Consider the following 27,431-nt stretch of genomic DNA (forward strand, 5'->3'; position numbering starts at 1 on the left):
AGAAGGGAGCCTCCTGAGGGCCCAGGCCTGTGTGGGCTGGAAAGGAAGCAGCCCTTCTGGTGTCTGCAGGCCGAGAGGGTCCCGTGGGAGGACAGCTCCCTGGTCTAGGCTTGGTTAGTTTGCCAAGTAACCAAATTCTCAGCAGGAACTGGAAAGACCAACGGCAGAGCTGTCACAGGGGGGTAACAGGATTACAGAAAGTCAACGGGAGGTGGAGGGCCTTCACTAGTGTTGGTGAGCACTGCCCCATACGGTTCCCACTGGCCACATGCGGCTACGGAATGCCCAACGTGTGGCAGGGCTACTGAGAAGCTGAATGTTTTATTTGATTTCATTTTAATTCTGATTGAATGCATGAGTGGTTTTTGATACAGCCCCAAACCCTGGGGCCCAAAAATGCCTGGGAGACAGCTGGATGGTAACTCCAATCCATCATTTTTTAATTAGCTTCTAGAAAAAAAGCCACAAATTCAAAAACTCAAAAGTTTATTAGCTTGATATAATTAGGTCCATGGACCCCTATTTTAATCTCTGGTTCTCATAGTGCAAGATATGAAGGTGAAATTATTTGTATTAAGACAAAGGTAAACATCTAATTAAGTTGGGCTTTTATCTACCTGAGTTTATAGTTCATGCTTCCATGGCTTTGCAACATCAGTCATTTTAAAAGATGTCCTCCACTGGAGAACAGAAAGTTACACCTGAGCTGCCAGCTGGTTCAGAATAGCACCAGGATTTTTCTAATTTTAAGATATTACTCTACCAATCAAATTCTTCAGGTACTAACCTATTTTTAAAATTTTTATTTAGGTACATATTTTTTAATATATTTTTATTGATTTCAGACAGGAAGGAAGAGGGAGGGAGAGAGAAACATCAATTATGAGAGAGAATCATCGACTGGCTGCCTCCTGCACGCCCCCTGCTGGGGATCAAGCCCGCAATCTGGCCATGTGCCCTTGACCAGAATCGAACCCTGGGCCCTTGAGTCTGCAGGCTGACACTCTATCCACTGAGCAAAACCAACCAGGGCTATTTTAGGTACATGTTAAAAAATTATTTCATACATTAACATTTCCTACTGAATCTGTGTTTCAGGTGAAGTAATGAATTTCAGGATTCCTTGATTTATTTTATACAAAGTAGAAATTAAATAAAATGATTAAATATTTCAAAGCCAATTTCCAGACAAACACTATCATGAGAAAAGTTTGCATTGGCCACTGCTAAATGTACTTGCTCAGCCATTCGAGTAAATTCCTTCTTGCCTCATCAATATAGGGCTTATCTTCAGGTGAACAATCTTCTCTCTTTCGATGCACAAACCCATGAGTTTGCCCGGAAAATGTTTTAATTTGATACTCCACTTTGCAGTGTTCTTTCAACTTTTGGGTCAGCGAAGAGACCTGGTATGCAAAGATTTTCACGATGAAATGTTATTTCCTAATCTCTAAATCTCCTCATAAAAGAAATTCAGCATCAATGCTTTAAATTGAGTTCCATAGCCATAATGAATTTTTTACTTTTAATGTTATAACCAACACACTCCTTACCTTTGGCAAAGGAGAGAATTCGGGGCAATATAAAAACAATACAACATCAACTATTTTAAACTGTATAATTTAACTTATTCAAGTATATATAACATACAATATTCAACATATTTAATATAAATTTCAATATATTCAAGTATAAACTATTTGAAATATGTATTAATATAAAGTATTGCTTATGAATAATAACAATAATTTCCAAATGACTGCTTTTGAACCACATTTTCATCTGTGTTTCCCTTACCAACTCCAGGATTGCACATGTGGGGACAGGAGGCAGGGCCTCATCTATGCCTGGTAACCAGGACACGCCAAGAGCACTTTGGGGAGGGTTGAAATCACCCTGTACATCCCCAATGAAACCCAACTTTAAAACTAATGTTAAAAATGAAAACTTTTTGAAAACTTAATGTTGAAAAATATTTGGAGCAACCAATGAACATTTTGGTATGTTTCCCCCAAATGTCAAATCGTGTTATTAAATATGCAAAGAGAAAAGATGCCAACTTACCTGATCAAGAGGAATCACAGCATCGTTTTCTGCAAAAATGAACAATGTGGGGTTCTTCAAACTGTGCACGTCATCAGAATCCTTGACGATGCCTGCAGGATGGGGACAGGAACACAAGGTATGATTTTCATCCATGCACCTGCCACAGAAAACTACATGGGTTTGGTTTGATTTTTCAAAATAAAATATATTTTCTTTTCTTAAGCAATTCCACAGAAGTAGGCTGCCCTATAAAATTAGTCTCAACAAGGAGCTTATCTAGTGGGAATTTATGACCAAGGAGCAGGGTGGGAGCCATGGATGGAAAACTATGAGGAGCCCGGCCGGCTTGGCTCAGTGGTTGAGTGTCAACCTATGAACCAGGAGGCCACTGGTTCGATTCCCAGTCAGGGCACATGCCCGGGTTGCAGGCTCGATCCCCAGTGGAGGTCGTGCAGGAGGCAGCTGATCAATGATTCTCTCTCATCAGTGACGTTTCAATCTCCCTCTCCCCCTCTCGCTTCCTCTCTGAAATCAATAAAACTATATTTAAAAAGAAAACTAAGAGGAAATATCGGGGGAAGCGGGGAAGGACATAGAATCCAGACAGCTTGGCAGGATTCCTGCGGAAGGCAGGCCAGGGGACAAGATACAGAGGATGGGGGGAGAGGGGGAGGGGCCAGGGGAGGGGGGGCAAGGGAGGGATGAGGAATTTGATCAGGTATTAAAGGTGAAGGATACTCCCTAAACTGACCCAGTAAGCCAAGGACAGCGTTGAAGGTCTGAGCCTACTCAAAAAGGAATAGAGGAGCCTGACTCGAGTTTGGTCAAGGAGAGTCCTAGTCAGTAGGAGGGAGAAAATAATGGCTGGCTTTTCCTCCCATTTCCTGGTGGCAGCAAAGCGAAGCTACGTAACCTAGATAGCCTTCCCTCACCTGTAAGTCCTCTCTAGGAGTCAGAGAGCCACAGGACAGATGGCCACGCTCCCCGCCCCACCGCACGCATGGCTGGACAGCGATTTGATGACCTGCCCCTCCACAGCTCCTGCACTGTGCAACAGAGGCCAGAAGAGGGTGCCAGAGAGCTGTTCACACAGGAGCACCTTTCGCTAATTGGCACAAAGGGACTGCATGTTCTAACAACCCCGGTGACAACTGAAAATTTACTCCTTTCATGTAAAATAAATACTTAAAGGGATTTTTTAATGCTAAAACTAAGCAAAAATACTACAGTGAGGAACATTAAGACAAATGAGAATCATTAATATAACTATATGATATATATTATGAAAGAAGGACAAATTTTCTTTTCTTTTTCTTTTTTTAACCATTTTTTATGGTCTGACTGCTTCTATATTGTGAACTTAGTGTGCCATTTCTATACACAGAAAGAATGTTCTTATCAGTGTTATGATACCTTTGGTTTGTTTGGGCTGACATGTTTATGTTGCTATTTACATTTCAGAGTAAGGAAAACCTACTCTGAAATGTAAACCTTCTTTATAGAGTGTGTATGTGTGTTTCGGGAGGAGGGGGCAGTTGAGAATAATTTTTGTCTTAGAAACATCTTTTCTAAATATCCCTGATGAAAATATTGCTTAGTATTAACCATTATCACAGAAACAAATGTTATCCCCTTTGTCTCAAGTGAAGAAACAGAGACGTCAGGTGACTCTCCCAAAGCAACACTTTTGGGACCCAGGTGTCCCTACTCCCAGTGACATCCTCTGGTTACTGCAGTACAAACCTTCACCTGGACTTTCAGACTTTTAAAGCCAATTTCATAACCACTGGGTTTTGTGTTACACCTGGGACCCTTAGCTTGGGAAGAGGCTCATGGCATGGTCACCCACGAATTCTCCTCTGTTCACTGTGTAAACTGTACAAGGCAGATTTACCGTACACGGACACCCCTGCCCTGAATTCTGGGTATTTCATCATCACGTGATGGACAGCAATTCCTCCCCAGCAGAATCCCACGACGCCAATTTTCTGGGCGTGACACTGTTGTTTCAGATACCTCAAGACAGCCTCCACCTCTCTGGAACAGAAAGAAAAGTTATTCATGAGTCAAGAGGTATTTTGTGAGGCCCTGGGAAGGGCACTGGGCAGGTAACAGAGGTTTATCTGCAGCTCTTCCTTGAGGTTCTGAGATTCTTACTTTCTGAGCTGCCTCCTCACCCCCTCCTGCCCAGTGACGAGTGACGCCTCTCTTGGCAAGTCTCCCTGCCAAGCCCAGCTCCTCCAACCACCTGACAGGGCTGCAGGCAGGCTCTTTTCAAAGACCAGCAAATCCCACCAGCTCACTGCCCAGCTGAAAGCTGAGTGACAGCCTTCCCCAGCCTCAGCGTAAAGGCCAAAGGCCACAGCATGGCTCTAAGACCTGACCCCAAGATCTGTTCCTGCCCAGCACCCCAGGCTCCTCTCCTCTCAACAGGCACCAGTCACAACTGGGCAGCTCCCCAAACTCTCTGACTTGGCACATTGACTTCCCCTGCCTAACCCACTCTGTATCCAAAGAGTAGAGAAAGATTTGGAAAGCCACCAGGACCACGTAAGCCATGAGGGGGACTAAGGGCAGTAGCCCTTGCTTTGCAAACAGTTCATTTGCAAATTGGTTATTTGGAACAACTCAGAAGGCATTTTCAGCTAGAAGCAATGCACTTAATTTGAGGGTCATGGCCATCCAAGTCCTACTGGGAGGGAGGGAAGGTATCTGGACAGTGAAGCCAGACTCACCTCTCCCTCAAGACTCTGCTCTCCTGGGTTCCCTGGGGGACACCACAAACACAGCCACCCCCGCCGATTACTTACTTATCGATCTTTCTGGCATTCCTTGTTTTCAACCACTCTGGAAAAGTGGACCAGTCCCCAGAGGGGTGCCATGGCTCCTGCCCTACAAAGAAGTCTGGAACGATGGTTCTGTAAATTAGGGACAGTAATTGATCTTAGTTTCTGTTGCTGTTGGGACTCAGTGTTTGCCTACATTCATTAAGAAATGTGCTACGTTGGCGATTCTCACTCAAAGGAAAAGAGAAGTCACGGCCACAAGGGCCAACTTTGATCACAGCAAAGAGGCCAACTGGCACTAGGCCAAACCATCTCGGATTTCACAACCGAAGGGGCACGGCCTCTGGCAGCCTGTTTATAGCCCAGCCCATCTAAAGTGACCAGGCGACTCAGCAGGGCACACACCCCAGGAGATATTGCCGCGAAGGACAAGGGGACCCACCAGCAAGGGGCTGGAGTAGGGTGGGCCCCTCCTGTCCCCAAACCCCTCAGCTGGCCTTTCACATTAGCCTCAGGGCAGAAGGGCACACCTGGTTAGCATGTCCAGTCACTATGACCAAGCAATTTTCCCTAGCTCCACCCAGCATGCCAGCAGGGCACAGTTTCCTGCCGGATGGTGTAGTCTAATGAGGGTCCTAAAAGGGGCCACGGCGAACAGCCAGCTTGCCCGAGTCCATGTTGATTGTAGGGGAGGAAAACATTTCCCTCCTTCCCTTCTAGGTTCTTTGGCTGGTCTGATAATTATCTATATTAATAAAAGGGTAATACGCTAATTAGACCAGACATCTTCCAGACGACCTTCCACACGTCCTTCTGGGACAAAGCCATGGTGGTGGGGTCGAGGCAGAGGTAGTTAGGGGCGATCAGGTGGGCAGGGGAGAGCAATTAGGAGCCAGCGGTCCCGGATTGCAAGAGGGATATCCCACTGCTAGTTTAGGCCCAATCCCTCTAGTATTGACATAAGACAGACAAACAGGTGAAAAACAAATCCGATTTTGTGGATGAAAAAAGGGGTTCTATGGAAAGTAACCTCGCAGGGTCATCTGATCATAAATTCCTTAACTGGGCAGCTGGTGGTGGGTAGTTATGTCCCAGGCATATACTTTTTTAGTAAAAGGTTTTTGTTTGCCTTAAGCAAGCCCGGTCCATAGTTTCTGGGCATCTAGGTTAACACATCATTGAAATAAGCATAACCACCCTCAGAAGAGCACATACTCTTGTTAACTCTCCTGTAATTCAATCCCCACCTTCCTTCTCCCACCTCCGTGTAATCTTCCATGCTTTCCCTCCTTAATTCCGAAATGTGCCGTTTACTGCTTCCTGTTATTCTCGGGAGCATGGGAGATCTTGCTCCCTGGCACATGTCTTCAGTTTGGCTTAAATAAACTCTTATAAAAACGTTCTCCAGGTTTGAACATTACTTATGTCAACAATTTCACAAGTACGGGCGCCTCATAAAAATATGAGACCTAAAGGCAGTCAGTCAGACAATTGAAGCTATATGCGCCCCTGTGCTAAGGACCCGGATAGGGCTTCAAAGGGAAGATTAAGTCACAGGACAATAAAAGACCAGAGGGTTGGTATTTAGAAGTCTGTCCTGCCCACAGGTAGGTCATTCAGGCAAAAGTTATCTCTGGTAATAGCGCTCTTTCTGGGTCAGGCCCCCTGTCTAAACTCTTTTAGGTAAGTAAGGGAGGGGTAAACGTTTTTCTTGAGTCTGCTGGGCTTGAGCGCCTTCAGCTCCAAGCAATGCCCGTGCCAAGCAGCAATCATCTAGCAATGCCCAGGCCCATGTTCTCCATCTGAGAAACAGACTGCACTCAGCCCCGCCCGACCTCAGAGGATTACTTTGAGAGGAAAATGAGTTGTACACGTGTGAAGGGCTGTGTAAATCACAGGCGTCTGGACTCTTTATCTCAACCAAAGCAACCGCCTGAAACAACAGAAGCCGCAGCCCCATTTGATCAGTTGCTGGGGGCTGGGTGACCTGAGGCACCTACTCGGGGAAATGAGAACAATGAGGAGGGGTCGTGGGGAGGACAGCAGCCCTTCCCAGCCTGCACGCGGGGCTGGCTGAGCCAGAGGCCATCAGGGCTGGCTGCCCTTTGTTTTATTGCCCGGCGTGCCGCTGGGATGTTAAATTGCCTCATCTTTAAAATAAACTGGAGGATATTAAAAAGTGAAAAATCACGTGAACCCTCTTTTTAGTCAACACTAAATCTGCATCGCACAGCAGGGGGGCTGCTTCCTTTAAATCGGGTTCTTTTCATAGGAAAACCTGGAAAGTGCACCCTTCGATTTCCAGCTTCTCTTTTGGAGAAAACAAAGGGAATGGGGTGCTCCGAACTCAGGGCTTGCTGGGGTTCACGCGTTCTGAAGCTGGAGAGGAAGGAGTGGTTCCTCTCCTCCTCCAGGCGGCACTGTAGCTGTTACCTACACCAGGGCAGGTGGCAGCATTCGCCATGCGACCCGACAAAGGCAGAACCTTTGGGAGACAGTGAGGTCTCACTGGGCCAGTGCTGGAACCCAGTCTAATTCAGACGGGTCATGATAGTCCGAGGCTGACATGCTCCAAGGGCCAAGTAATGGGTCGTCTCGGAGCTAGTGAGGTCTGCCCAAGGACACATGTCCTGTGCCTGTGCCCTGCAGGGCCCCACCCTGAGGGCATCCCCAGGAAGACCTGAAGCCCGGGGATTCGGCGGCCTCTGGTGGACAGCAGGTGGGTGTTTTAAGTTTCATAGGACATTTCCCATGTACCCGCACCCCAGAGAGATAAGGAAGTAGATAATGTAAATTAGGGACTGGATAAGAGAAGGTGAGGAGATTAGCCAAAGAACAGATATGCATAACCTGTGGACACAGGCAATAGTGTGGTGATGGCCAGAGGGAAGGGGGGCGGGGGGAGGGCGCTGGGTGGAGGTGGGCAAAAGAGTGGGGAAAGGGGACATCTGTACTAGTGTCAGCAAAAGAAATAGTTTTTTACAAAAAGAATATAGTCAGGGATTTGGGGGTTGTTTTTGTTTTCCCTGAAAGGAACGCAACATAGATCACAGAAATGGATTTTATCAAAGAAATATAATTTTATACGCACGTGTATCCATTTCCCGAGATCATGTCAGCCATATATCTGGTATTGGGCATCTCCCAACCGAATATATCTTGAATGACAATCACGGCTTTGCCAGCGTCAACGGGGGATCTGGTGACATAAGCCTTGATATGCTCCACTTGAACTTCACGCCCCATCCCTCCATACTCCATCTTATGGCCAATGTCACAGGGACAAGGATGAGCTTCGTTAGCCATTGGAGATATTTAAGTCGGGCTGCAGAGAGATTTTGAACAGTAAATAAACTACAATCAAGATTAATTTTAACTCTACTCGTAGTATACTCATGCAAGAAATGAGTGCTGGTATTTGGTCCATCTGAAGACATCACAGGAAACAACTTTATATTAGCTTAACATATTCTCATATACCTTTAATATGTGTAATATCTATTAGGCACACCTTTAATATCTGTTTTCTGAAAGAAAAGAAAAAAAACAGTATTGGCTGCTGGTCTGGCAACACCTCAGGTTGGAGCTAATAAGACTCGGTTCACATTGCAAACACTGGAAATACCAGAGTGAGTGTAACCAGCAAACAAGAACACGACACGGTGGAGCTCACAGGAAGAAGGGAACAGCACCAGGTGAGGGTGCGGGAGCAGATGCTGCCTGGGAGCCCGCGAGGCTGGAGACAGGCCAGCCCGGGACCGCCCTAACCCAGTCTGGATTCTGGGTCCAGTCGGGCGTTGGGAACCCATGAGATGGGATTTGTAGCTGAGACCTCTCCACGCAACATCAGAGCCTCAAGGGTTCAGAGTTAGTGGGATAAATAAGAAACTACAGCAAAGGAAAACTGTGGAATGTGTGAGGAAGCCTAGGAGGTTATAAAAAGAAACCAGCACCCCAACTTACAAGATCCTTTGTTTCAAGTAGGAAAACCTGGCTGAGTAATGAACATAACTGGCCCTGGGCATCTGGCAGAGGCAAAAGCAAATCTATTTTATAGCCAGACTTTCACAATCCAGGCGGAAAATGCTGCCCATGGAAAAGGAACTCACTATAAAGCGCCACATGGGAGGAAGCGCTCCAAATAAACAATAATCAGGAGAAATTATGGTGATAGCGTGGGGAGGAATGAGGACAGGACCTACCTAGCAAGCTTCACCAAACAAACTGAAAGCAGGAGAGGAGAGGAAAGAAAAACTGAACCTATCCACTGCAATGGGAGAAAGAATGTGGCTGAAATAGATCCAAATAAATAGAAATAGATTAAACTCACTGTATGAGACAGATTCTCAAAATGAATTTTTAAATGTCAAGGTACCATCGGAAAGGAGAACATGGAAACACTGAACCCAAAGATGTCCCTACAGATGCAATGACCAGAGGTCTGGCATTTGCTTCAGAATAGCCCAGCGGATGGTGGCAGTGGGAGGGAGCGTGTCCCTGTGTCACAGTGTTGGAACCGGGTGGTAAGTTCAGAAGCATCCTTTATACTAGTCCAGGGGTGGGCAAACTTTTTGACTCGAGGGCCACAATGGGTTCTTAAACTGGACCGGAGGGCTGGAACAAAAGCATGGATGGAGTGTTTGTGTGAACTAATATAAATTCAAAGTAAACATCATTACATAAAAGGGTACGGTCTTTTTTTTTTTTTTTTTTTAGTTTTATTCATTTCAAACAGGCTGGATCCGGCCCGCGGGCCGTAGTTTGCCCATGGCTGTACTGGTCTGTCTACTTTTATTTTTTATACATTTTAATTGAATTTTAGAGAGAAAGGAAGGGAGAGGGATAGAGAGATAAAAACATCGATAAGAGAGGAAATCATCAATTGGCTGCCTCCTGCATGGCCCCCACTGGGGATCAAGCCCACAACCCAGACATGTGCCCTGACTGAGAATCAAACTGGTGACCTCTTGGCTCCTGGGTCAACGCTCACCTGCTGAGCCACATCAGCCAGGCTCTACTTTGATATATGCTTAATATTTTCCTCAACAACAACAAAAATATTAACTTTTATTGAAATTTTAAAAACGATAAGATAAACATAGCAAGAAGGTGAGATATGGACTAAGATAACATATCACTCTTAAAGCAGATTTTGTATCTAGATAAAATATATGAAGAATTCTTATAAATCAAGAAGAAAAAGACAACATCAACAGAAAAATGCTCCAAAGATATTGAGTGGGCCATTCACAAAAGGGAACACCTGAATGATATGAAAAGATAATCAAGGTCACTAGTATTTAAGAAAATTATACAAAGAACATCAATGACATACCATTTTACGTCATCTTGAAGATTGTCAATAAGTGCGTTAACACTAAGAGATGGTGTCCAGGGAATATAAGCTGATACAAACTCTAAACTTATGTATGTCAAGGTCTAGCAATGATGAAGACACCCTGCAACCCAGAAATCCCACCACTTGGTATATTCCCTAGAGAGATTCACGTGTGTGTGTGTGTGTGTGTGTGTGTGTGTGTGTACCCATGCATGCATGCAGTGGGTGGTATGGAAGTACACTGTTGGTAGCACAGATATGATGGCAAAAATTGGAAGCAACTAATTGACCATGAGGAGAAGAATGGGATAAACTGTGATTCGTTCATTGTTGTGGTTTGAATTCTATCCCCCCAAAAGGATAGGTCAAGTCCTGACCCCAGGACCTGTGAGTGGGACCTTATTCATTAACAGGGTTTCACAGAGGGTAATCGAATTAGGATGAGGTCGTCCTGGTCAGGGTGGTGCTCACCTAATTACTGACTGGTGTCCTTGCCAGAAGGGGGAAATGTGGGTATAGAGACAGACACACAGCAGAGAAGGAGTGATGCATCCGCAAACCAAGGACCCTAGGGATGGCCACTCAACCCCAGAAACTGGGAGACAGGCAAGGAGGCATTCTCCTTTAAAGGTCTGAAGAAGAGCGTGGTCCAACCAACACCATCGTTTAGGACTTCAGGCCTCCACAACTGAATAAGTTTTTGAGAGAATAAATTTCTGTTGTCTTAGGTCACCCAGTTTATGGCAACCCTAGGGCACAAAAAAACTCATAAAAGGAATACTGCATAGCAGTTCAATGAACAAACTATACATATCAATATGATAAATCTCAAAAACATAATGCTATAACAATGACGATAGCTTTTTTAATGCTAATACTAAAACCCCCAAATAATACATATATTATTAATAAATATAGGGTTTTAACGTATAACTCAAGAGAATGAAGCACATCACCATTAGAGAGTGGTTATTGGTGGGGAAAGGAGATTATTGTCTTTAATTGTGTTTGTTGTATTTTATTTCCTTAAAAAGTTTTGATTTGAAATACATAAGAAAAAAAGATAATGTTTTTTAAAAATCTGGGTCACGTGAATATGGGTGCAGCTATGTTACATCATGTACTTTGCAGAACATTCTACATGTTCATAACTAGAAATAACATAATTTTAAGGAAAGAGAAATTAAGAGCTAGCCATTTGATCACAGGAAATTTGATTTTATTTTGTATGGTTTTTGTTCATAAGCTACATTATAAAATGATGATTCGTAAGAGAAGTCAGAACAATCCGGTATCCGTAGCAGTGCATTTTATGTCCACTGCACTGTTGTTGGGAGCTGATTCCTTGGGCTGATTCCTTACCTGGGCTGTCCTGAGGGCGAGGAGACCACGTAAAATCCTGATCCTTCCAAATTAGCCTTGAATCTGAGTATTTTAACTTTATCGTCAGTTGATATCCACTCTCCAGAAGAAGTGTTTACAGCCAGGAGACCCACTCTCTGGGCTGATCCTGCAAGGTTATTCTCCTGCAGAAAGGGGAGGTGCCAGGACAGGAGTGGGTGCGCTGTGTGTGGAAGTCTGGGCTCCTGCCAGACTCTTCACGTGGCACAGCAGCCTGTGTGAACAGGGCCAAGGTCACAGTGGGCAGGGCGGTTTCTACAGACTGTACCCCATCGTGGGGTGAGAGTCTTAGGGAACATGCCCTTGACTATCCACTCACTCTAAAGAAATTTTATATATGCATAGACCTTTCAAGATTATGGCTCTTTCCCCCCAAAAGACACATTTGTTAAAAGGTAATTTTTTTAAAAAACAAAAAAGGAAAACCATAGATATAAGATGAATACATTAAAGATTTTATTTTACACATATGACAGGAGGGAATGAGATAGGTGTTATATAACTGGTTCAAAGGACAAAGGAAAAAGAACACAAATTTATATGTCATAATGGAGGATTGAGATGAATTGCAAGTGGAGACAAAACAGATTTTCCACTGGAGGGGAAGAAGCCAATTAAATCTCTATCAGATAGGACCGAATTTACAAGTCTATCAGTTACCCACGACTTTCAAAGAGTTGCAATCTCATTCAAATACAATGAACAGGGCTAGAACCAGACAGCCCAGAAGGGTGTGCTGTGGACAGTGAGTACTTTTCCATTGAAACCGTTTTTTCTATATGACCTTAGAGGGTCATTCATTGTGAGTGGTAAGGCTTCAGTTTCCTCCTAGAAAGGATGGGCTGTGGGTCTGACATGGATGATGGGGTCCTCAGAAAATGTGTGTCCAGAAAGGCTTTTCTGTATCATGGCAGCTGGGCTTGGCAACACATCCTGCCACCCTTGAGACCAGCTCTTTGGTCCCCACTGGGGAAGCCTCTAGAAGCCAGGGGCCTCTTTATGGCATCAGGGCTGGCCAAGATGTGCTCCTGCAGAGGACACCCTAATGGGCACACTCATTGGCAATGCCACACTGAATTCACCACTAAAGCCCGTGGTCCCTCACATAACATTCATGCAAGATGCCACATCTGTGCGAATGACTGCCAAGCCCACTCCCCTCCACACGGATGGTCCCTTGATAAAGAGTCTCTCCTTGACCAAACTCCTCTGAGCCCTCTTCTCCATTAGGCCCTGACTTTTGGGCTTCCAAGTCCATCTCTGCATTGCCCAGTTTTAGTAAGAATCCTGCTAAGTCAGTTTATCAGAATGCCCCACCCTCCATATCTGATCCTGACCCGCCCCCTCTGCCATCCCCCAGGTGATGTCTAATGCCCTTGGCTTTGTCTTCTGCCAAAATCCTGTCAAGTCAGTTAGCAGGATTCCCCGAACCCTCATGCTTCGTTAGTAGTTTTCCATCCACTGACCCCTACTCAGATCCTTCACTACAAATCCCCACTTTTCCTTGTATACAGAGCGGAGCCCAATCTCTCCTACTGCAAAATCCCATTGCACTGGCCCATACGCCTGTCTCGGTGGCCCTGAATAGGGTCTGCCCTGTTCTTTAACAAGTGTCATGAATGAGTAATCTTCTCCTGCACAGCCTCCAGCTCTGCTTCACACAGCAAGTGCCTCCACAAATTACAAGCCCATGGCGATCACTGGTGCGCACTGGATCTGCAAATCCCAAGAGACTGCCATTCTCCTATCTGAAGGTTACATTCCTCAGGCAGTCCTCTACTCCATCTAAATTTGTCCTTCTTGACTTCTTTTTTAAAAAATATTTTAAAATTGATTTCAGAGAGGAAGAGGGGGAGGGGGGGGAGAGAGATGGAAACATCAATGATGAGAGAGACTCATTGATCGGCTGCCTCCTGCATGCACCACGCTGGGGATGGAGCCCGCAACCCGGGCATGTGCTCTGACTGGGAATCCAACAGGGACCTCCTGGATCTTAGGTGGACGCTCAACCACTGAGCCATGCCGGCCGGGCTTGACTCCTTTTTTTAACCAGTTATAATATCTTCCTGGTCCTCTCTTTAATAAATTAAACAGAACCGTTAACACGTGCTCATTTTTATATCTGTGGGAGAGTCATGACTTGACCTTTCGCGGAAAATTCTGTCTTCTAACACTATAATTGAACAACATTCCCTTTTTCTCGCCGGAAGTCAGAAAGGCGAGAAATGGGTCTAACGCGTGGTGAGCAAGTGTGGTTTTCCTGCTTTCACACCCCCCAGCCCCAGGATTTAAATAACTCGGAAGTCATACTTCCCAACGCAGTCAAGATCTCCGCCAGGAATGGAGAAAACAGGTTTTGACGAGCGAAGGAGATTGGCGGAGATGGGGCTGTAACATGCAAAGAAGTATAGGAATACATTTCTGGAAGCTTCGGAGATTTAGAAATAGAAACCATCTGCAAGTTCCTCCGCAAAAGCAACACTGAAAGATAATACGGGAGGGGCGGTGGCTAGCGGGGAATGGAAGGCTGGGCGCTTTTCCTTTCCCTGGGTAAACACTGTGGGAACGTGCCTGGAAACCGATTTGCGATCCTGCAGGGGAAGGCAGGCCCCTGCCCCTCCTTAGACGAGTCTGTGAACGCCAGCTCCCCCGAGGATGATTTGACAGCAGTCGAACTCGTGTTTTCTCTCGGTGCGTGCTCAGACAGCATCAAGGAGAAAGCTGGGCGCGGTGCGCGCGCGCTGGCCTGGGAGCGCGCCAGGGCGCAGCTGCCTTTGACCTTTCCTTGGGCGCTTTCAGACCTAGATAGGATTTCCCCCGGATACTCGCAGGGCTCCCTTCTGACCACCTCGTTATACATGGTCTTTTGAAAGCAACAGGCGGCATTTTCCATCAGCAAGAAACCTAAATGGCAGTACCCGCTGTTGGCAAGGCCTGGGCAAGGCGACACTTCTGCCTCCCGACCCACGGCGGTGGGTGTGGACTGCGCACTCCTGCTTGGCAGCACGTACCCAGCAGCCAGCGCGTCGCACTCGTAGACCCAGCACCTCCTCCCTGGATAGCCACCCTTTTAAAAATACCGCCAAATGTGGCCAACGATCTGGATGCAAATCTGCTCATTTCCCCCCGTAAGAGTAGTAAAAACTAGACAACCCAAATGTTTCACTGGGGGGAAATCGTTACAGAGAGTATTTAATGGCACGAAGGAAAGGCTTCTAACAAGCCTTTGGGGGGAAAACGAACACTGTGTTTCTACACAGTACGATTTCAACTATTTTCCAAATGCGTGGCCAAACAATACAGTAAACTATGCCCACCCAGGTGGAACGGCGAGGGCTGCTGTTCTGCGGTAACAATGTACTGCTTCGATGAAAGTGGGCTTTTGAAAATGGGCTTGCCGGGCTCAATACCTGTGCACATGGCAAAGCCCTCCTGTGCCTTGTGCCAACACCCCGTTGAGTTAGTGGAGCTGAGATCCGGCGCGTTTCTACGACCGGGGAGCGCACGTACCTCGTCGCCGCCAGCAAACTGTCTACCGCGCGGAGGAGGCGAGACCCGGAGGGGGCAACGCCACAGCCCCGCTGAGCCCGGAGCCACGGTCACCGGGGAGCCGAGTGGGAGGCGCCTTCTTCCCGGGCGGAAGTGGACGCGGTGACCGAGGGCGCCGGGAACCCTTTGGGCCAGTGGCTGCCCCAGGAAGAAGGGGAGGCGGGCTGTGGGAGGGGTGGAGAGGCCCTCGGCCGGGTGAGGGAGGTGAGAAGGGAGGAGGAGGAGGAGAGGGAGGGAGGGAGGGAGGCTTGGAGGAGGAGGACAACCCGCCTGTGAAATTTACAAGTGTGCCTGGCTCCTAAGACCTGGAACTTCTTTGTTGTAAATCAAAATTAGGCTATTCTTAAAAATGAATTACTGCCTATTCCTACTGGCCCTCCCCCACCGCACCCCCACTCCATTTTTTTTTTCTGGTCAGCTGATCAGAAAAGGTTGTTGATACTTGTCTTTGTAAGAAACGTCCAAACCTGTAGAGAATTTTTATGAGTTTATTTGAGCCAAACTGAGGACAATTGCTGAGAAACCAAATCTCAGGGGATTGAGAAAATGCTCTAGAATGGCAGTTTTGCAGCTTGTGTTGTGTGTTAGAATAAAAGGAGGCGACATTAGGAGGGTTACATAAAATTTATTGGTGGTAGATTAAGGGTTGGGAGAAAAGCAAACCAGACAGATCTCTAGGATTAGATTTAAAAAAAAAATGGTGCCACTTTGATGGGTACAGGATTAACTAATAACATTGAGAACACATAGGATGGTATGTGGGCAACAAAACGAGGGTGTGGGTTTCTGTGTCATACTCTGGCGCTGGCAGTTGTGGGGTCTGGAAAAGAAGATAATTCTGACATTTCAAAGGTATGTTATCTTAGATGCACAAAGACAATAGACAGGCTCACTTAAGGTAAAGATTGATTTGTCAAGGAAGCGATAGGCCGAGGAATGACTGCCATGACCCAGTTTTGTTAGGAATTTATGATCACAGCATTCTACGTGGCTACTTTCAGTCTCTGCGTGCTTGTTTGTTTTTGAAGAAAGATGATAAAAATTACAACATTATATGGCGAACTATAGCTGAACGGCATTGTGATTCTAAGACGCAGAATGAGAACAAACGTTAGAAACAATACATTGGGAATCCAATTGAATTCAACAAGGTATTTTTGTGCAAGATATTTTGTTAGGTACTTCTGTGATACAAAGATGAGGAAGACAAAGTCAGTTTCGAGTATGTACAAGCTGTGGATGTAGAAAGGGTATAATAACCGAGAAAATTAAAAGCAAAGCAAAATCCAATGAATGCCATAGGAAAGCTATAAATAGCAAGCACTGGAAAAAATAGAGGAGGGAGCAATCACACTGCTCCAGTGGAGAGAAGGTGGATCAGGATCAGGAAGGGGTTCAAGGAGAATGTGTCACCAGCAGGTGAAAGATGAGCAAGTTTTGAAGAGACAATGATTGGAGAAGAGGGATATACTAGTATTCTAACTGGAGGTACTAGTAATAGTATGAACAAAAAGCATAATGAAGGCGAGATGAGTGGTCCAGCTTGGCTGGTTTTAAGGAACAGTTAAAGCCGTTTGAGATGCTTGTACAGACCTCAGTAAGCAATGGAGAGGCACTGGTAGATTGTATGTAGAGTGTGACACAAAGCTACACTCGAATATGGCAGGAAGGTGCAGGACTGAATAAAAGGAGGGCAGTAGGTCATTTAAAGAAATCAAACTTCTTTAGCAGTGTATCAATAAGTGAGCAGTTGATGTCATTCCAAACAGACATCCTGGTATTCCTGTTGGTATTCCTCAGGATTCTAACTCAGTTTCTTCTCTTTTTTATCCCTAAGTGATCTCATTGACTCCTCCCGCTCCCGCTTTTTTAATTTATTCTTTTTTTTTTTTTTGCTTGTTTATCTCTCTCTCTTTTTACTTTTCTTGGTGTTTCCTTTCTTTCTTTCTTTTTCTCAAGACTTAGTGAACTTTCCACCTATTGATCATTCCAAAATACGTGGCTTCTGCTGAGATTTCTCTCTGAGTTGTTTTTGTTTGTTTTGTCTCTAAGAGTTAAGGACTTTTTATTTATTGTTTATTTTTCTTTCTTTTTTCCCTCTTTATTGAATTGATTGGGGTAACACTAGTTAACAAATTGGTCATCAGTTTGGCTGAAATAAACTCTCTACAGGTTTGGACATTCTTACAGGATCATGTGTTATCTTGCAGTTGATGAACCTTGCTTTCACATGTCTAGTAAACTGAGGTTTCTTAAGATAGAGTCTACGAGTATTCTCCTGTCTAAACACCAGAGCTCATTGAGCGGATGACTCCTGCCCCATCAATTTCTGCTTACCCCAAGACATGTCCTTTCTGTTTGGATTCCGTTTCTAGAAAATAAAATGGAGGATTAAACAAGATTTGGTTCTCAAACTTTAGCATGCATCAGAGTCCCCTGGAGGTCTTGTTAAATCGCAGAGCACTGGGCCTCAACCACAGAGCCTCTGGCTCAGGACGCCCAGGTGGACCCCAGGAAATTACAAGCCCAACAAGATAGGTGATGACCCTGATGCTCCTGGTCCAAGGACCACACTTTGAGAACCACTAGACCACAATCACAGTGACTGGCAGACTCCCTTGGCTGATCATCAGAATCACCTAGGGCAGTGGTCGGCAAACTGCAGCCCCTTGAGTGTGGCTCTTCCACAAAATACCACGTGCGGGCATGCACGTACAGTGCAACTGAAACTTCGTGGCCACACTCAAGGGGCCAAAGAGCCGCATGTGGCTCACGAGCCGCAGTTTGCCAACCACTGACCTAGGGAACTTATAAAATTCAGATGTCGTGGGCTCAGACCTTCGGAACTATAATCTTCAGGTGTGGCACTGGGGAATCTGTGTTTCAGAAGGGCTCCCCAGATGACTCTTATGATGGACCGAGTTTAGAAACTAATTGAACTAGAAAATCTGTACAGGTCATGTCAGTGTCAAACTTCCATGATTTCGTTTTGGTTCAGCTGAAGGAGGGCAGGTACAACTGTCAGGATGGAATATTCCTAGTGGCTTGCTCAAACTGGAAATATACCAGGAAAGGGAATTCTGGGGAAAATATCTCAGTCTAGCCAAGTGGGTGCATCACCAAACCATCACACCATGATGGGTACTCTCCAGTCCTCCTCACTGCAGAAGTGTTATCTTGCTAGATGTACATAGATTTACTATCAAACAGACCCCTTCACACCCCATTCAGAAACATCAGCAAACAAATTATTTTACTGCCTTCAGATTTTTCCACAATAATTTTTTTTTACATCTGAATAATTCAAAGAAATCACAAGAGTGTTATCACCCAGAGCAAACTGAGAACCGGGAAAAAATCCTTGTTTCTATCCTAAAATGCACAAACTGCCTGCTTGCAACACCCAGAATGGCAGTTTTTCAGCTTCGCCTATTTTAATTCCAAACTCCTCTGGAAAATTTATTACATAAGTTAATATTTAACCCAGGCCCAAAAAAATAAAAAATGAAAAGAATTAAAAGTTACATTCTTATAAAAACTCAGAGTAAATGAACACTGGGATTTCATGGAGTTCCTTAATAAATTAAAGAGCGATGACTCGGCAGTCACAGCTGGTTATCCCTCCAAAGTTGTTTTCCTTTTTATTATGAAATAAAGAACTAAATTCCAGGGTCTGGATGAGCCCAAGCTGAATTAACAAACAGGGCAAAGGCAAAGTTAAACAAAACCGCTGACTCTGCTAAAACCTTGTGATTAACACTGATCTTGAAGGCAAGGTCAGGAAAAGTATTTCATGGAACTGCTTTTCCCAAGAAATTTTGGATCAAAATCAGAAAAAGTGCTGGTGTGTTTCAGAACATCTCAAAATACCTGAAGGAGGACTTACTCCACTTCGTCTGTTACCATTTACGGGGTGATGGTGCTGACTCAGCCTTCCACCCCTTGAATGCAGCGGCAGGCAGCCAGCAGGGAAAGCAAGCACTGAGTCTTATGTGGAGGGCAGGTATTGCTGGTGACGGCAGGTCAGAGGCTGGGTCCAAAAGAAAGTACCTGGTGTCTAGACGATTCTTGAGCCAATAAGCCATCACTTCCAGACAGACAGAAAGCCTAAATTAGCTAATTTCTATTATGATGAAAATTTACAAATATAAAAGTAGAGAGAAGTGTAAACTCCAATATACCCGAGATTTAAATATAATTATTGTTAATAGTTTGCTAAATTTGCTTCATTGATTTCTTTTTTTGCTGGAGCATGTAATTATAGACAACATGACATTTTGCCCATGAGTAATTTGTGGTAGTCAGCCTTCCAGATGACACATAACACTCCCTGCCTCTGGGAATCCACACCCTTCTCACATTGTACCAGGCCTGGTCTGTGTGGCCAGTAGAATCCAGAAATAGTGATGGTATGTCTCTTCTGGTATTAGATTGTAAAAGACACTGTGGCTTCCATCTTACATTCTCATTTTCTCTCTTCTCTCTCTCTCTCTCTCTCTCTCTCTCTCTCTCCCATCATCATCATCATCATCATCATCGCTTCCCCTGGGGAAAGTGGCTGCCATGTCATGAGCACCACCATGAAGGCCCATGGGGCAAAGAAAGCCTCTGACCTACAGCCATGTCCTGGGCCATCACAGACACAGACCCTCCAGCCCCAGTCAGGTCTCACATGACTGCACCCCCAGCCATCTGACATGTAACCTTGATGGGAACCGCCTGAGAGACACCGGGCCAGAACCACCTGGCTGAGTCACTCTCAGATTCCTCACCCTCAGAAACTGTGCAAGATAATAATTTCAATTGCTTTAAGCTACTAAACGTTGGGCTACATTGTGACACGGCAATAGATAGTTCATAGACATTTTAATGCCTGCAAGTGGGGTGCTCTGTGACAAAACCCCTAAAATGTGGGAATGGCTTTGAAACGGGGCAGAGTCTCCACTGAGAGTGTGAAAGCGTGAAGTGCCTTGAAGAAAATATTAACAACAGAGTCCACGACGTCTTTAAAGATTCAGGTAAGAGCTTGCAGGAAAGCGAGGCAAATGCTATTAAGAACTGAAGGAGCCCTAACCGGTTTGGCTCAGTGGATGGAGCGTCAGCCTGTGGACTCAAGGGTCCCAGGTTCGATTCCGGTCAAGGGCATGTACCTTGGTTGCAGGCACATACCCAGTGGGGAGTGTGCAGGAGGCAGCTGATCGATGTTTCTCTCTCATCGATGTTTCTGACTCTCTCTCTACCCCTCTCCCTTCCTCTCTGTAAAAAAATCAATAAAATATATTTTTTAAAAAAATAAAAATAAAAAAAATAAAAAAAGAACTGAAGGAGGGGGATCCTGGTAATGCTGTTGCCTGCAGCTATGTGGGCAGAAGAAAACGTATCGAAGGCACTGGTGATCTGGTTAAGGAGATTTTGAAACAGTGTGTTGAAAGTGCTGCCTAGTTTCTTCTAATTGCTTACAGAGGAGAGAGATAAATCAAAGGAAGGGCTGTTGAGAGAAAAAGAACTAGGACTGGATGGGTTTCAAAATTCTCAGCCTTTACAGATGGCAAATTATGCTAGAATTAAGGAATGGCTTCCAAGCAAAAATCAAATTTAGGGCTCCGCCAGAAATAACTACAAACCACAGATAAACCCTGGAGTGTGCCTGTAAAACCATTTTTAAAAGATTCAGAAAGATATAAGGTAGTATACCAGAATACTGCTCAGACAAAAGTTCCTCTAAAGCTTTGGTTCTCAACCTTCTGGCCCTTTAAATACAGTTCCTCATGTTGTGACCCAACCATAAAATTATTTTCGTTGCTACTTCATAACTTTAGTGTTGCTATTGTTATGAATCCTAATGTAAATATTGATATACAGGATGGTCTTAGGTGACCCCTGTGAAAGGGTTGATCAACTGCCAAAGGGGTCATGACCCACAGGTTGAGACCCGCTGCCTGAGTCTAAAGAGATCAGAGGTGTGCCTCACCACCATTATTTGAACGTTTGCTTTTTCCCAAATCCATACGTTGAAATCCTAATCCCCAGAGTGATGGCTTTAGGAAGTGGGGACTTTGAGAGGCGATTAGGTCATGAGGATGGAGCCCCTCTGAATGAGATTAGAGTTCTCATAAAAGAACCCCAGAGAGCTCCCTCTCCCCTTCTACCATGTGAGGATACAAAAAGTCTGCAACCCAGAGAGGGTCCTCCCCAGACTATGCCGGCACTCTGATCTCAGACTTCCAGCCTCGGGAACTATGAGAAACACATTTCTGTTGCTTATTAAGTACCCAGCCTGTGGTATTTTGTTATAGCAGCCCAAACTGGCTAAGGCACCCCCAGACCCTCTCAATCAAAGGATGGTGTTCCTGGAAAGCTTAGTTTTCTTATCCCTCAGTTCTTTGCAGAAGCCCTGCATGGAGAGAGGCTTATTTCAGAAAGAATTGTGGGCATTGCCTTTGTCTAATGGAGTGGATCCCAATAAGATTCACAGAAGATTTTAAGAGAATTATATGTACAGAATCATGATCAACTTGAACTGAAAGGGACAGGGATAGTATCAAATTAAAAGAGGCCTTTGGACCCTCACAATTCTACTGACAGAAAGTAGACTGAGAATATCACTCAACTGCAAACACATGATACCTTTAATGAAAAAGGATGGATGACTCACAGGGAAGAACCAAGAGCCCAGAGAGCAGAGCCTGGAGCCTTGGAGTGTAGTGTCTCAAGCCTGAGACAAGGGTTTACATGGACCTGGGTAGATTCTAGAATCTATATGGACCAGCAACTTCTTCATGGCTCTCGTTTTCTCCGTATTTAAGCAACGGGGTCTAGAATGGTTATTCTATGTCTGTCCCATTATATGTTCAGTGGGAGAAGGTGTTATAGATTGAATGTGTGTGTCACCTCAAAATTCATAAGTTGAAGCCCTAACCTCCCAACATATTTGGTATTTGGAGATGGAGCCTCTAGGGGTAATTAAGTTTAGATGAGGCCATGAAGGTGGGGTCTTCATCATGGGATTACTACCCTTATAAGGAGAGACCAGAGAGCTAGCTGTCTCTTTGCCTCGTTAGGATATATCAAATACGCAGCCATTTCCAAGCCAGAAAGTGAGTCCTCACCAGAATCTGACCATGGACTTCCAGCCTCCAGCACTGTGAGAAATAAATGTCTGTTGTTTAAGCCCTCGAGTCTATGACATTTTGTTATTGCAGCTCAAGCTGACTAATACAGAGGGGTGGTGGGAGAAGACAACTTGTCAAGAAGAACTATACTGTAGAAACTATATTTAAGGAAATATGATTACACGTGGACCTGATTTAGATTATGAGATTCTGGACATTGAGCAGATGCTATAATAGATTGAGACTTCTGCGGACTCTGGAAGAGGTGTCTTGTTTATCCTCACCGAGGACACCTTTCCATTGATTTTTTGAGAGAGTGGAAGGGAGAGGGAGAGATAGAGAGAGAAACATCGATGTGAGAGAGACACATCGATTGGTTGCCTCTCACACATGCCCCAATCAGGGCAGGGAATAGAACCTGCAACCAAAGTACGTACCCTTGACTGGATTGAACCCTGGACCCATCAGTCCTCGGGCTGACATTCTAACCACTGAGCAAAACCAGCTAGGATGCGGTTGACTGTATTTTGCATGTGGGAAGTACGTGGGTCATTGGTGGGCTGTGGTAGTATGCAAGTTAGCTTACTTTGATTCCCACCTCCTGGTATCACACTCTATGTAGTCTTCCCCCACAATTGCACCATAGTTCATCTGTATGACCAATAGCATACAGAGGAAGTGTTGGTAGGTCACTCCTGATATTAACTTACTAGTGGCCTGGTGCACGAATTCATGCACATTGAAAGGAAATTAATTAGAAGAAATATGTTAATATTGCTATTTGTCCTTTCTCTATAATAGAAGTGTCAACCAAATTCACAATCGACAATGACAGATCGAAACACACGTGCAATTGGTGCCAGCAAGAGCTTTATATGTATTGCGCATGTGTGAGTCAACTTAGCCTTTTATAGATATAGAATAAACTTGCTTAATTAGACCTGCTTTCTGATTTAGCTAAACTTTTTCCAGCCCAGTGAAGCACCCCAACTTCTCTTTCAGGTAATTGTCAGTAACACAGCAGTAAATATCAACACGAAGCAGATTATTATTGTAGATCATACTGGGAGAATAACTGCAGCAGTATTTGACTATATTCTATGCAGTGAGAAAACCTCAAGTCATTTTCAAGTTCCACCATTTCTTACTTCTTTTCAGTCGGGTCAAGTTTCTAAACTTTCTAAATCTCCATTTTGTGGCTAATGAAAAGAAAATAGGATTCCACCGAGTCTCCTATCTACCTATTCCAGGACTTCTGTGAGGATCAAATGAGATGAGACATGTGAAAATGCTTCACAGACATTTGGTTAAGGTATAAAATGTTTCCACCTGGCTATAAAGCAAGTTGTGTTCCTGGGCTGAAGAAACTGCAAGGAGGCTAGTCGCTAGGGAGAGGAAACCAGGCGTTGCTACGTGACATCATTACCCAGACAGAGGGAAGGACACTTAGTGTATTAGCCTTTTACATACATAGATTTTTGTAAGTGTGGCTTACCTCCCTCTCTCTTGCTCTCTACCTCTCTCCCTCTCTCTGTCACATCACTTGTTTTAGGAAAAGTCAGCAGGCCTCTGAAGAACTGAGGCTTCGCCCTAACCGGTTTGGCTCAGTGGATAGAGCGTCGGCCTGCAGCCTCAAGGGTTCCAGGTTCGATTCCAGTCAAGGGCATGTACCTTGGTTGCGGGCACATCCCCAGTAGGGAGTGTGCAGGTGGCAGCTGATCGATGTGTCTCGATCATTGATGTTTCTAACTCTCTTTCCCTCTCCCTTCCTCTCTGTAAAAAATCAATAAAATATATTAAAAAAAGAAAAATAAGAACTGAGGCTTCTGGCCCAAGGCAGCAAAGAATGCAGGCTTCTTTCCAACAGCGATGTGCCTAGGTCGTCTTGGACACAGATCCTCCAGCTCCAGTCGTGGTTCAGATCCGGACAGTGTGCTCCTGAGATCCTGAGCCACACCACCTGGCTAAGCCACGCCCAGATTCCTAACTCTCAGAAGCTGTAAAAAATACCAAGAAACTTTTAAAGTCACTGGGTATCAACCATGTGATCCTGGGGCCTTGCCGACCCTGGAAACACGGTCCCTCCAGGCCTAGACAATTCCAGAGAGAGAGCACGCGCTTTCATAGACAAACCTGCTAATCCAGAGCCCATACCCCAACCACTTCCTTGCTCGGACTCTCACAGAGCTCTCACACTCTGGGCCACTGTCTGCCTGCATTAATCACCCCCAGGACGTCTGGCAGACTAGAGACAGCCCCTGTGTCCCAGAGCCACTGAAATCATTCAGACCAGCCAATCCTAAGCTTGCTTACCCTGCCTCACCTGTTCCTCCCTGTGGAAACCACATTAAAGACTCTTGCCCACATTTCTCCCTGACTCTCTCTGCCTCTGAATTGATTTTGGCTTCCCATGTAACCCACCTGTAGCATGGTGTGGCCCCTTTTCTTGGGATGTGTGAATATGATAAACTCTCTTTTTAATGGCAGGCATCTTCTGATCTGTTGAACTTGCCATACCTAAATAATAATAAAGTCTGCATTTAAAATACTTTCAGTGATTTAGGATACTTTGTTACACAATACCAGATAATTAATACAGTAAATATATATATATATATATACCTTTCCTGCATACCACTAATGCCATCTTCTCACCTAAAAAGCCCTTTCCTTTTTTTTTTAAATCGTCATCCTAGAATATTGTTTCCACTGATTTTTAGAGAGAGTAGATGGGAGGGAGGAAGGAGAGAGAAAGAAACATCGACATGAGAACAACACATCAAGCAGGGCCGGGAATTGAACCCTCAAGCCTTGGGTCCAAAGGCCGATGCTCTCACCACTGAGAACCAGCCAGGGCAATAATCCTTGCTTAATAGCATTAATACCTAGGACACCTTATAAATGTTCTCCGTCTCCCCGAACATGTCTTTACAACTGGTTTGTTGGAGAACAGGGCCCAAATAAGGCCCACAAATTGCACTTGATAAAATTTTCAAGTCTCTTTTCAAAGTAGAATTTTAATTTTTTAAAATAAATTTGTATTGATTTCAGAGAGGAAGGGAGGTAGAAACATCAATGATGAGAGAGAATCATTGATCAGCCTCCTGCACGCCCTCTACTGGGGATGGAGCCCGCAACCCAGGCATGTGCCCTGTTAGGGAATGGAACCTGGGACCCTTCAGTCCACAGGCCGACACTCTATCCATTGAGCAATACCGGCTAGGGATCAAAGTAGAATTCTTAAAAAGACAAAACCTGAGTCTCCCATAACATAAAGGAACTAGGTATCAAATATTTCACTAACTCACAAATGAGGGAAGCAGTAGGTTGGCTAATTGGTTGAAAGAAACTTTGAGAAACTAAGGATACACAGGCGTTGGAAAATAACTGCTAAGTTAGATTAGAAAAAAAGCCTGGTTAATAACCTCCAAGGCAATAAACCTGATCATCAAAATGTTCTTTTTCTTTTTTAAATTCAAAATGTTTTTGATTGTTGCTACCAGAGAGAAATCATTTGCATCTCTACCAGACAAAATTAATCTCAATTGCTCTGAGAACCATTGACATCACTGTCATGTTGTACGTGTCATCCTCTTCTCTCACAGAATTGCAAAACATCTTAATTAATCTTAAATAGCCTGAAGCAAAGCTGCACCCCCCGGGGCGTTAGTGCCCCAGCAGGATATTGAAAGGACAGGACATTGGGTCATCCGCTTCTATTTCCAAGTCTGGAGAGTTTATTTTTTCTTATCGCTCTTCTCATCTAAAAATTGAGTCATTGTCTTATAGAAAGGCCCACATTCTGACTTGATGTGCTTGCTTTAATCAAATGTGATTTTTTAAACCAATATCTAGTTGCTAAGAATAACACCATGTTATTAAATGGATGAAATGATTTGCGTCAATAGGATTTTTTTTTTAATTTATTGCTTAAAGTATTACAAAGGGTATTACATATGTGTCCATTTTATCCCCCCGCCCTAGACAGTCCCCTAGCCTCCCCTATCCCCCAATGTCTTATGTCCACCGGTTATGCTTATATGCATGCATACAAGTCCTTTAGTTGATCTCTTACCCCCCTACCTCCTGCTCCCCAACCCTCCCCGGCCTTCCCGCTGCAGTTTGACAATCTGTTTGAGGCAGCTCTGCCTCTGTATCTATTACTGTTCAAAAGTTTATAATGGTCTCTATTATCCATGAATGAGTGAGATCATGTGGTATTTTTCCTTCATTGACTGGCTTATTTCACTTAGCATAATGCTCTCCAGTTCCATCCATGACGTTGCAAATGGTAAGAGTTCCTTCCTTTTTAGAGCAGCATAGTATTCCATCGTGTAGATGTACCACAGTTTTCTAATCCATTCATCTACTGATGGGCACTTAGGCTGTTTCCAGATCTTAGCTATGGTGAATTGTGCTGCTATGAACATAGGGGTGCATATATCCTTTCTGATTGGTGTTTCTGGTTTCTTGGGATATATTCCTAGAAGTGGGATCACAGGGTCAAATGGGAGTTCCATTTTCAGTTTTTTAAGGAAACTCCATACTGTCTTCCATAGTGGCTGCACCAGTCTGCATTCCCACCAGCAGTGCACAAGTGTTCCTTTTTTCCACATCCTCTCCAGCACTTGTCGTTTGTTGATTTGTTGATGATAGCCAGTCTGACAGGTGTGAGATGGTACCTCATTGTTGTTTTGATTTGCATCTCTCGGATGATTAGTGAGTTTGAGCATTTGAGCAATGTTTTCATATGTCTCTTGGCTTTCTGAATGTCCTCTTTTGAAAGGTGTCTATTTAGGTCCTTTGCCCATTTTTTGATTGGATTGTTTATCTTCCTTTTGTTGAGTTGTATGAGTTCCCTATAAATTTTGGAGATTAGGCCCTTATCAGATATGACATTGGCAAATATGTTTTCCCACACAGTGGGTTTTCTCGTTGTTTTGTTGATGGTTTCTTTTGCTGTGCAGAAGCTTTTTATTTTGATGTAGTCCCATTTGTTCATTTTCTCTTTAGTTTCAAGTGCCCTAGGAGCTGTATCAGTGAAGAAATTGCTTCGGCATATGTCTGAGATTTTGTTGCCTTTGAATTCTTCTAGAATTTTTATGGTTTCCTGTCGTACATTTAAGTCCTTTATCCATTTTGAGTTTATTTTTGTGTATGGTGTAAGTTGGTGATCTAGTTTCATTTTCTTGCATATAT

General features: G+C 44.5%; 1 protein-coding gene across 2 annotated transcripts in view; it reads right to left on the minus strand.

Moving 5' to 3' along the window:
* Positions 1-473: 473 nt before the first annotated feature.
* The window catches only part of CMBL (carboxymethylenebutenolidase homolog), a 33,567-nt gene continuing 6,609 nt past the window's right edge, over positions 474-27,431 (minus strand). Inside the window, exons 1-6 of one of the 2 annotated variants that reach the window (XM_081089934.1) lie at positions 15,082-15,409; positions 7,924-8,157; positions 4,857-4,964; positions 3,941-4,083; positions 2,065-2,156; positions 474-1,406 (exon numbers count right to left, since the gene is read on the minus strand). In XM_081089934.1, coding sequence (XP_080946060.1) covers positions 1,227-1,406; positions 2,065-2,156; positions 3,941-4,083; positions 4,857-4,964; positions 7,924-8,138 — 738 coding nt within the window. In that variant the 5' untranslated portion in view covers positions 8,139-8,157; positions 15,082-15,409 and the 3' untranslated portion in view covers positions 474-1,226. Of the gene's footprint in view, positions 1,407-2,064; positions 2,157-3,940; positions 4,084-4,856; positions 4,965-7,923; positions 8,158-15,081; positions 15,410-27,431 lie in introns of those variants that run through there. The other variant, XM_081089935.1, reaches the window with a different exon arrangement.

This window comes from Myotis nattereri (assembly GCF_964212035.1).
Source record: "Myotis nattereri genome assembly, chromosome: 4".
Taxonomy (NCBI): Eukaryota; Metazoa; Chordata; class Mammalia; order Chiroptera; family Vespertilionidae; genus Myotis; species Myotis nattereri.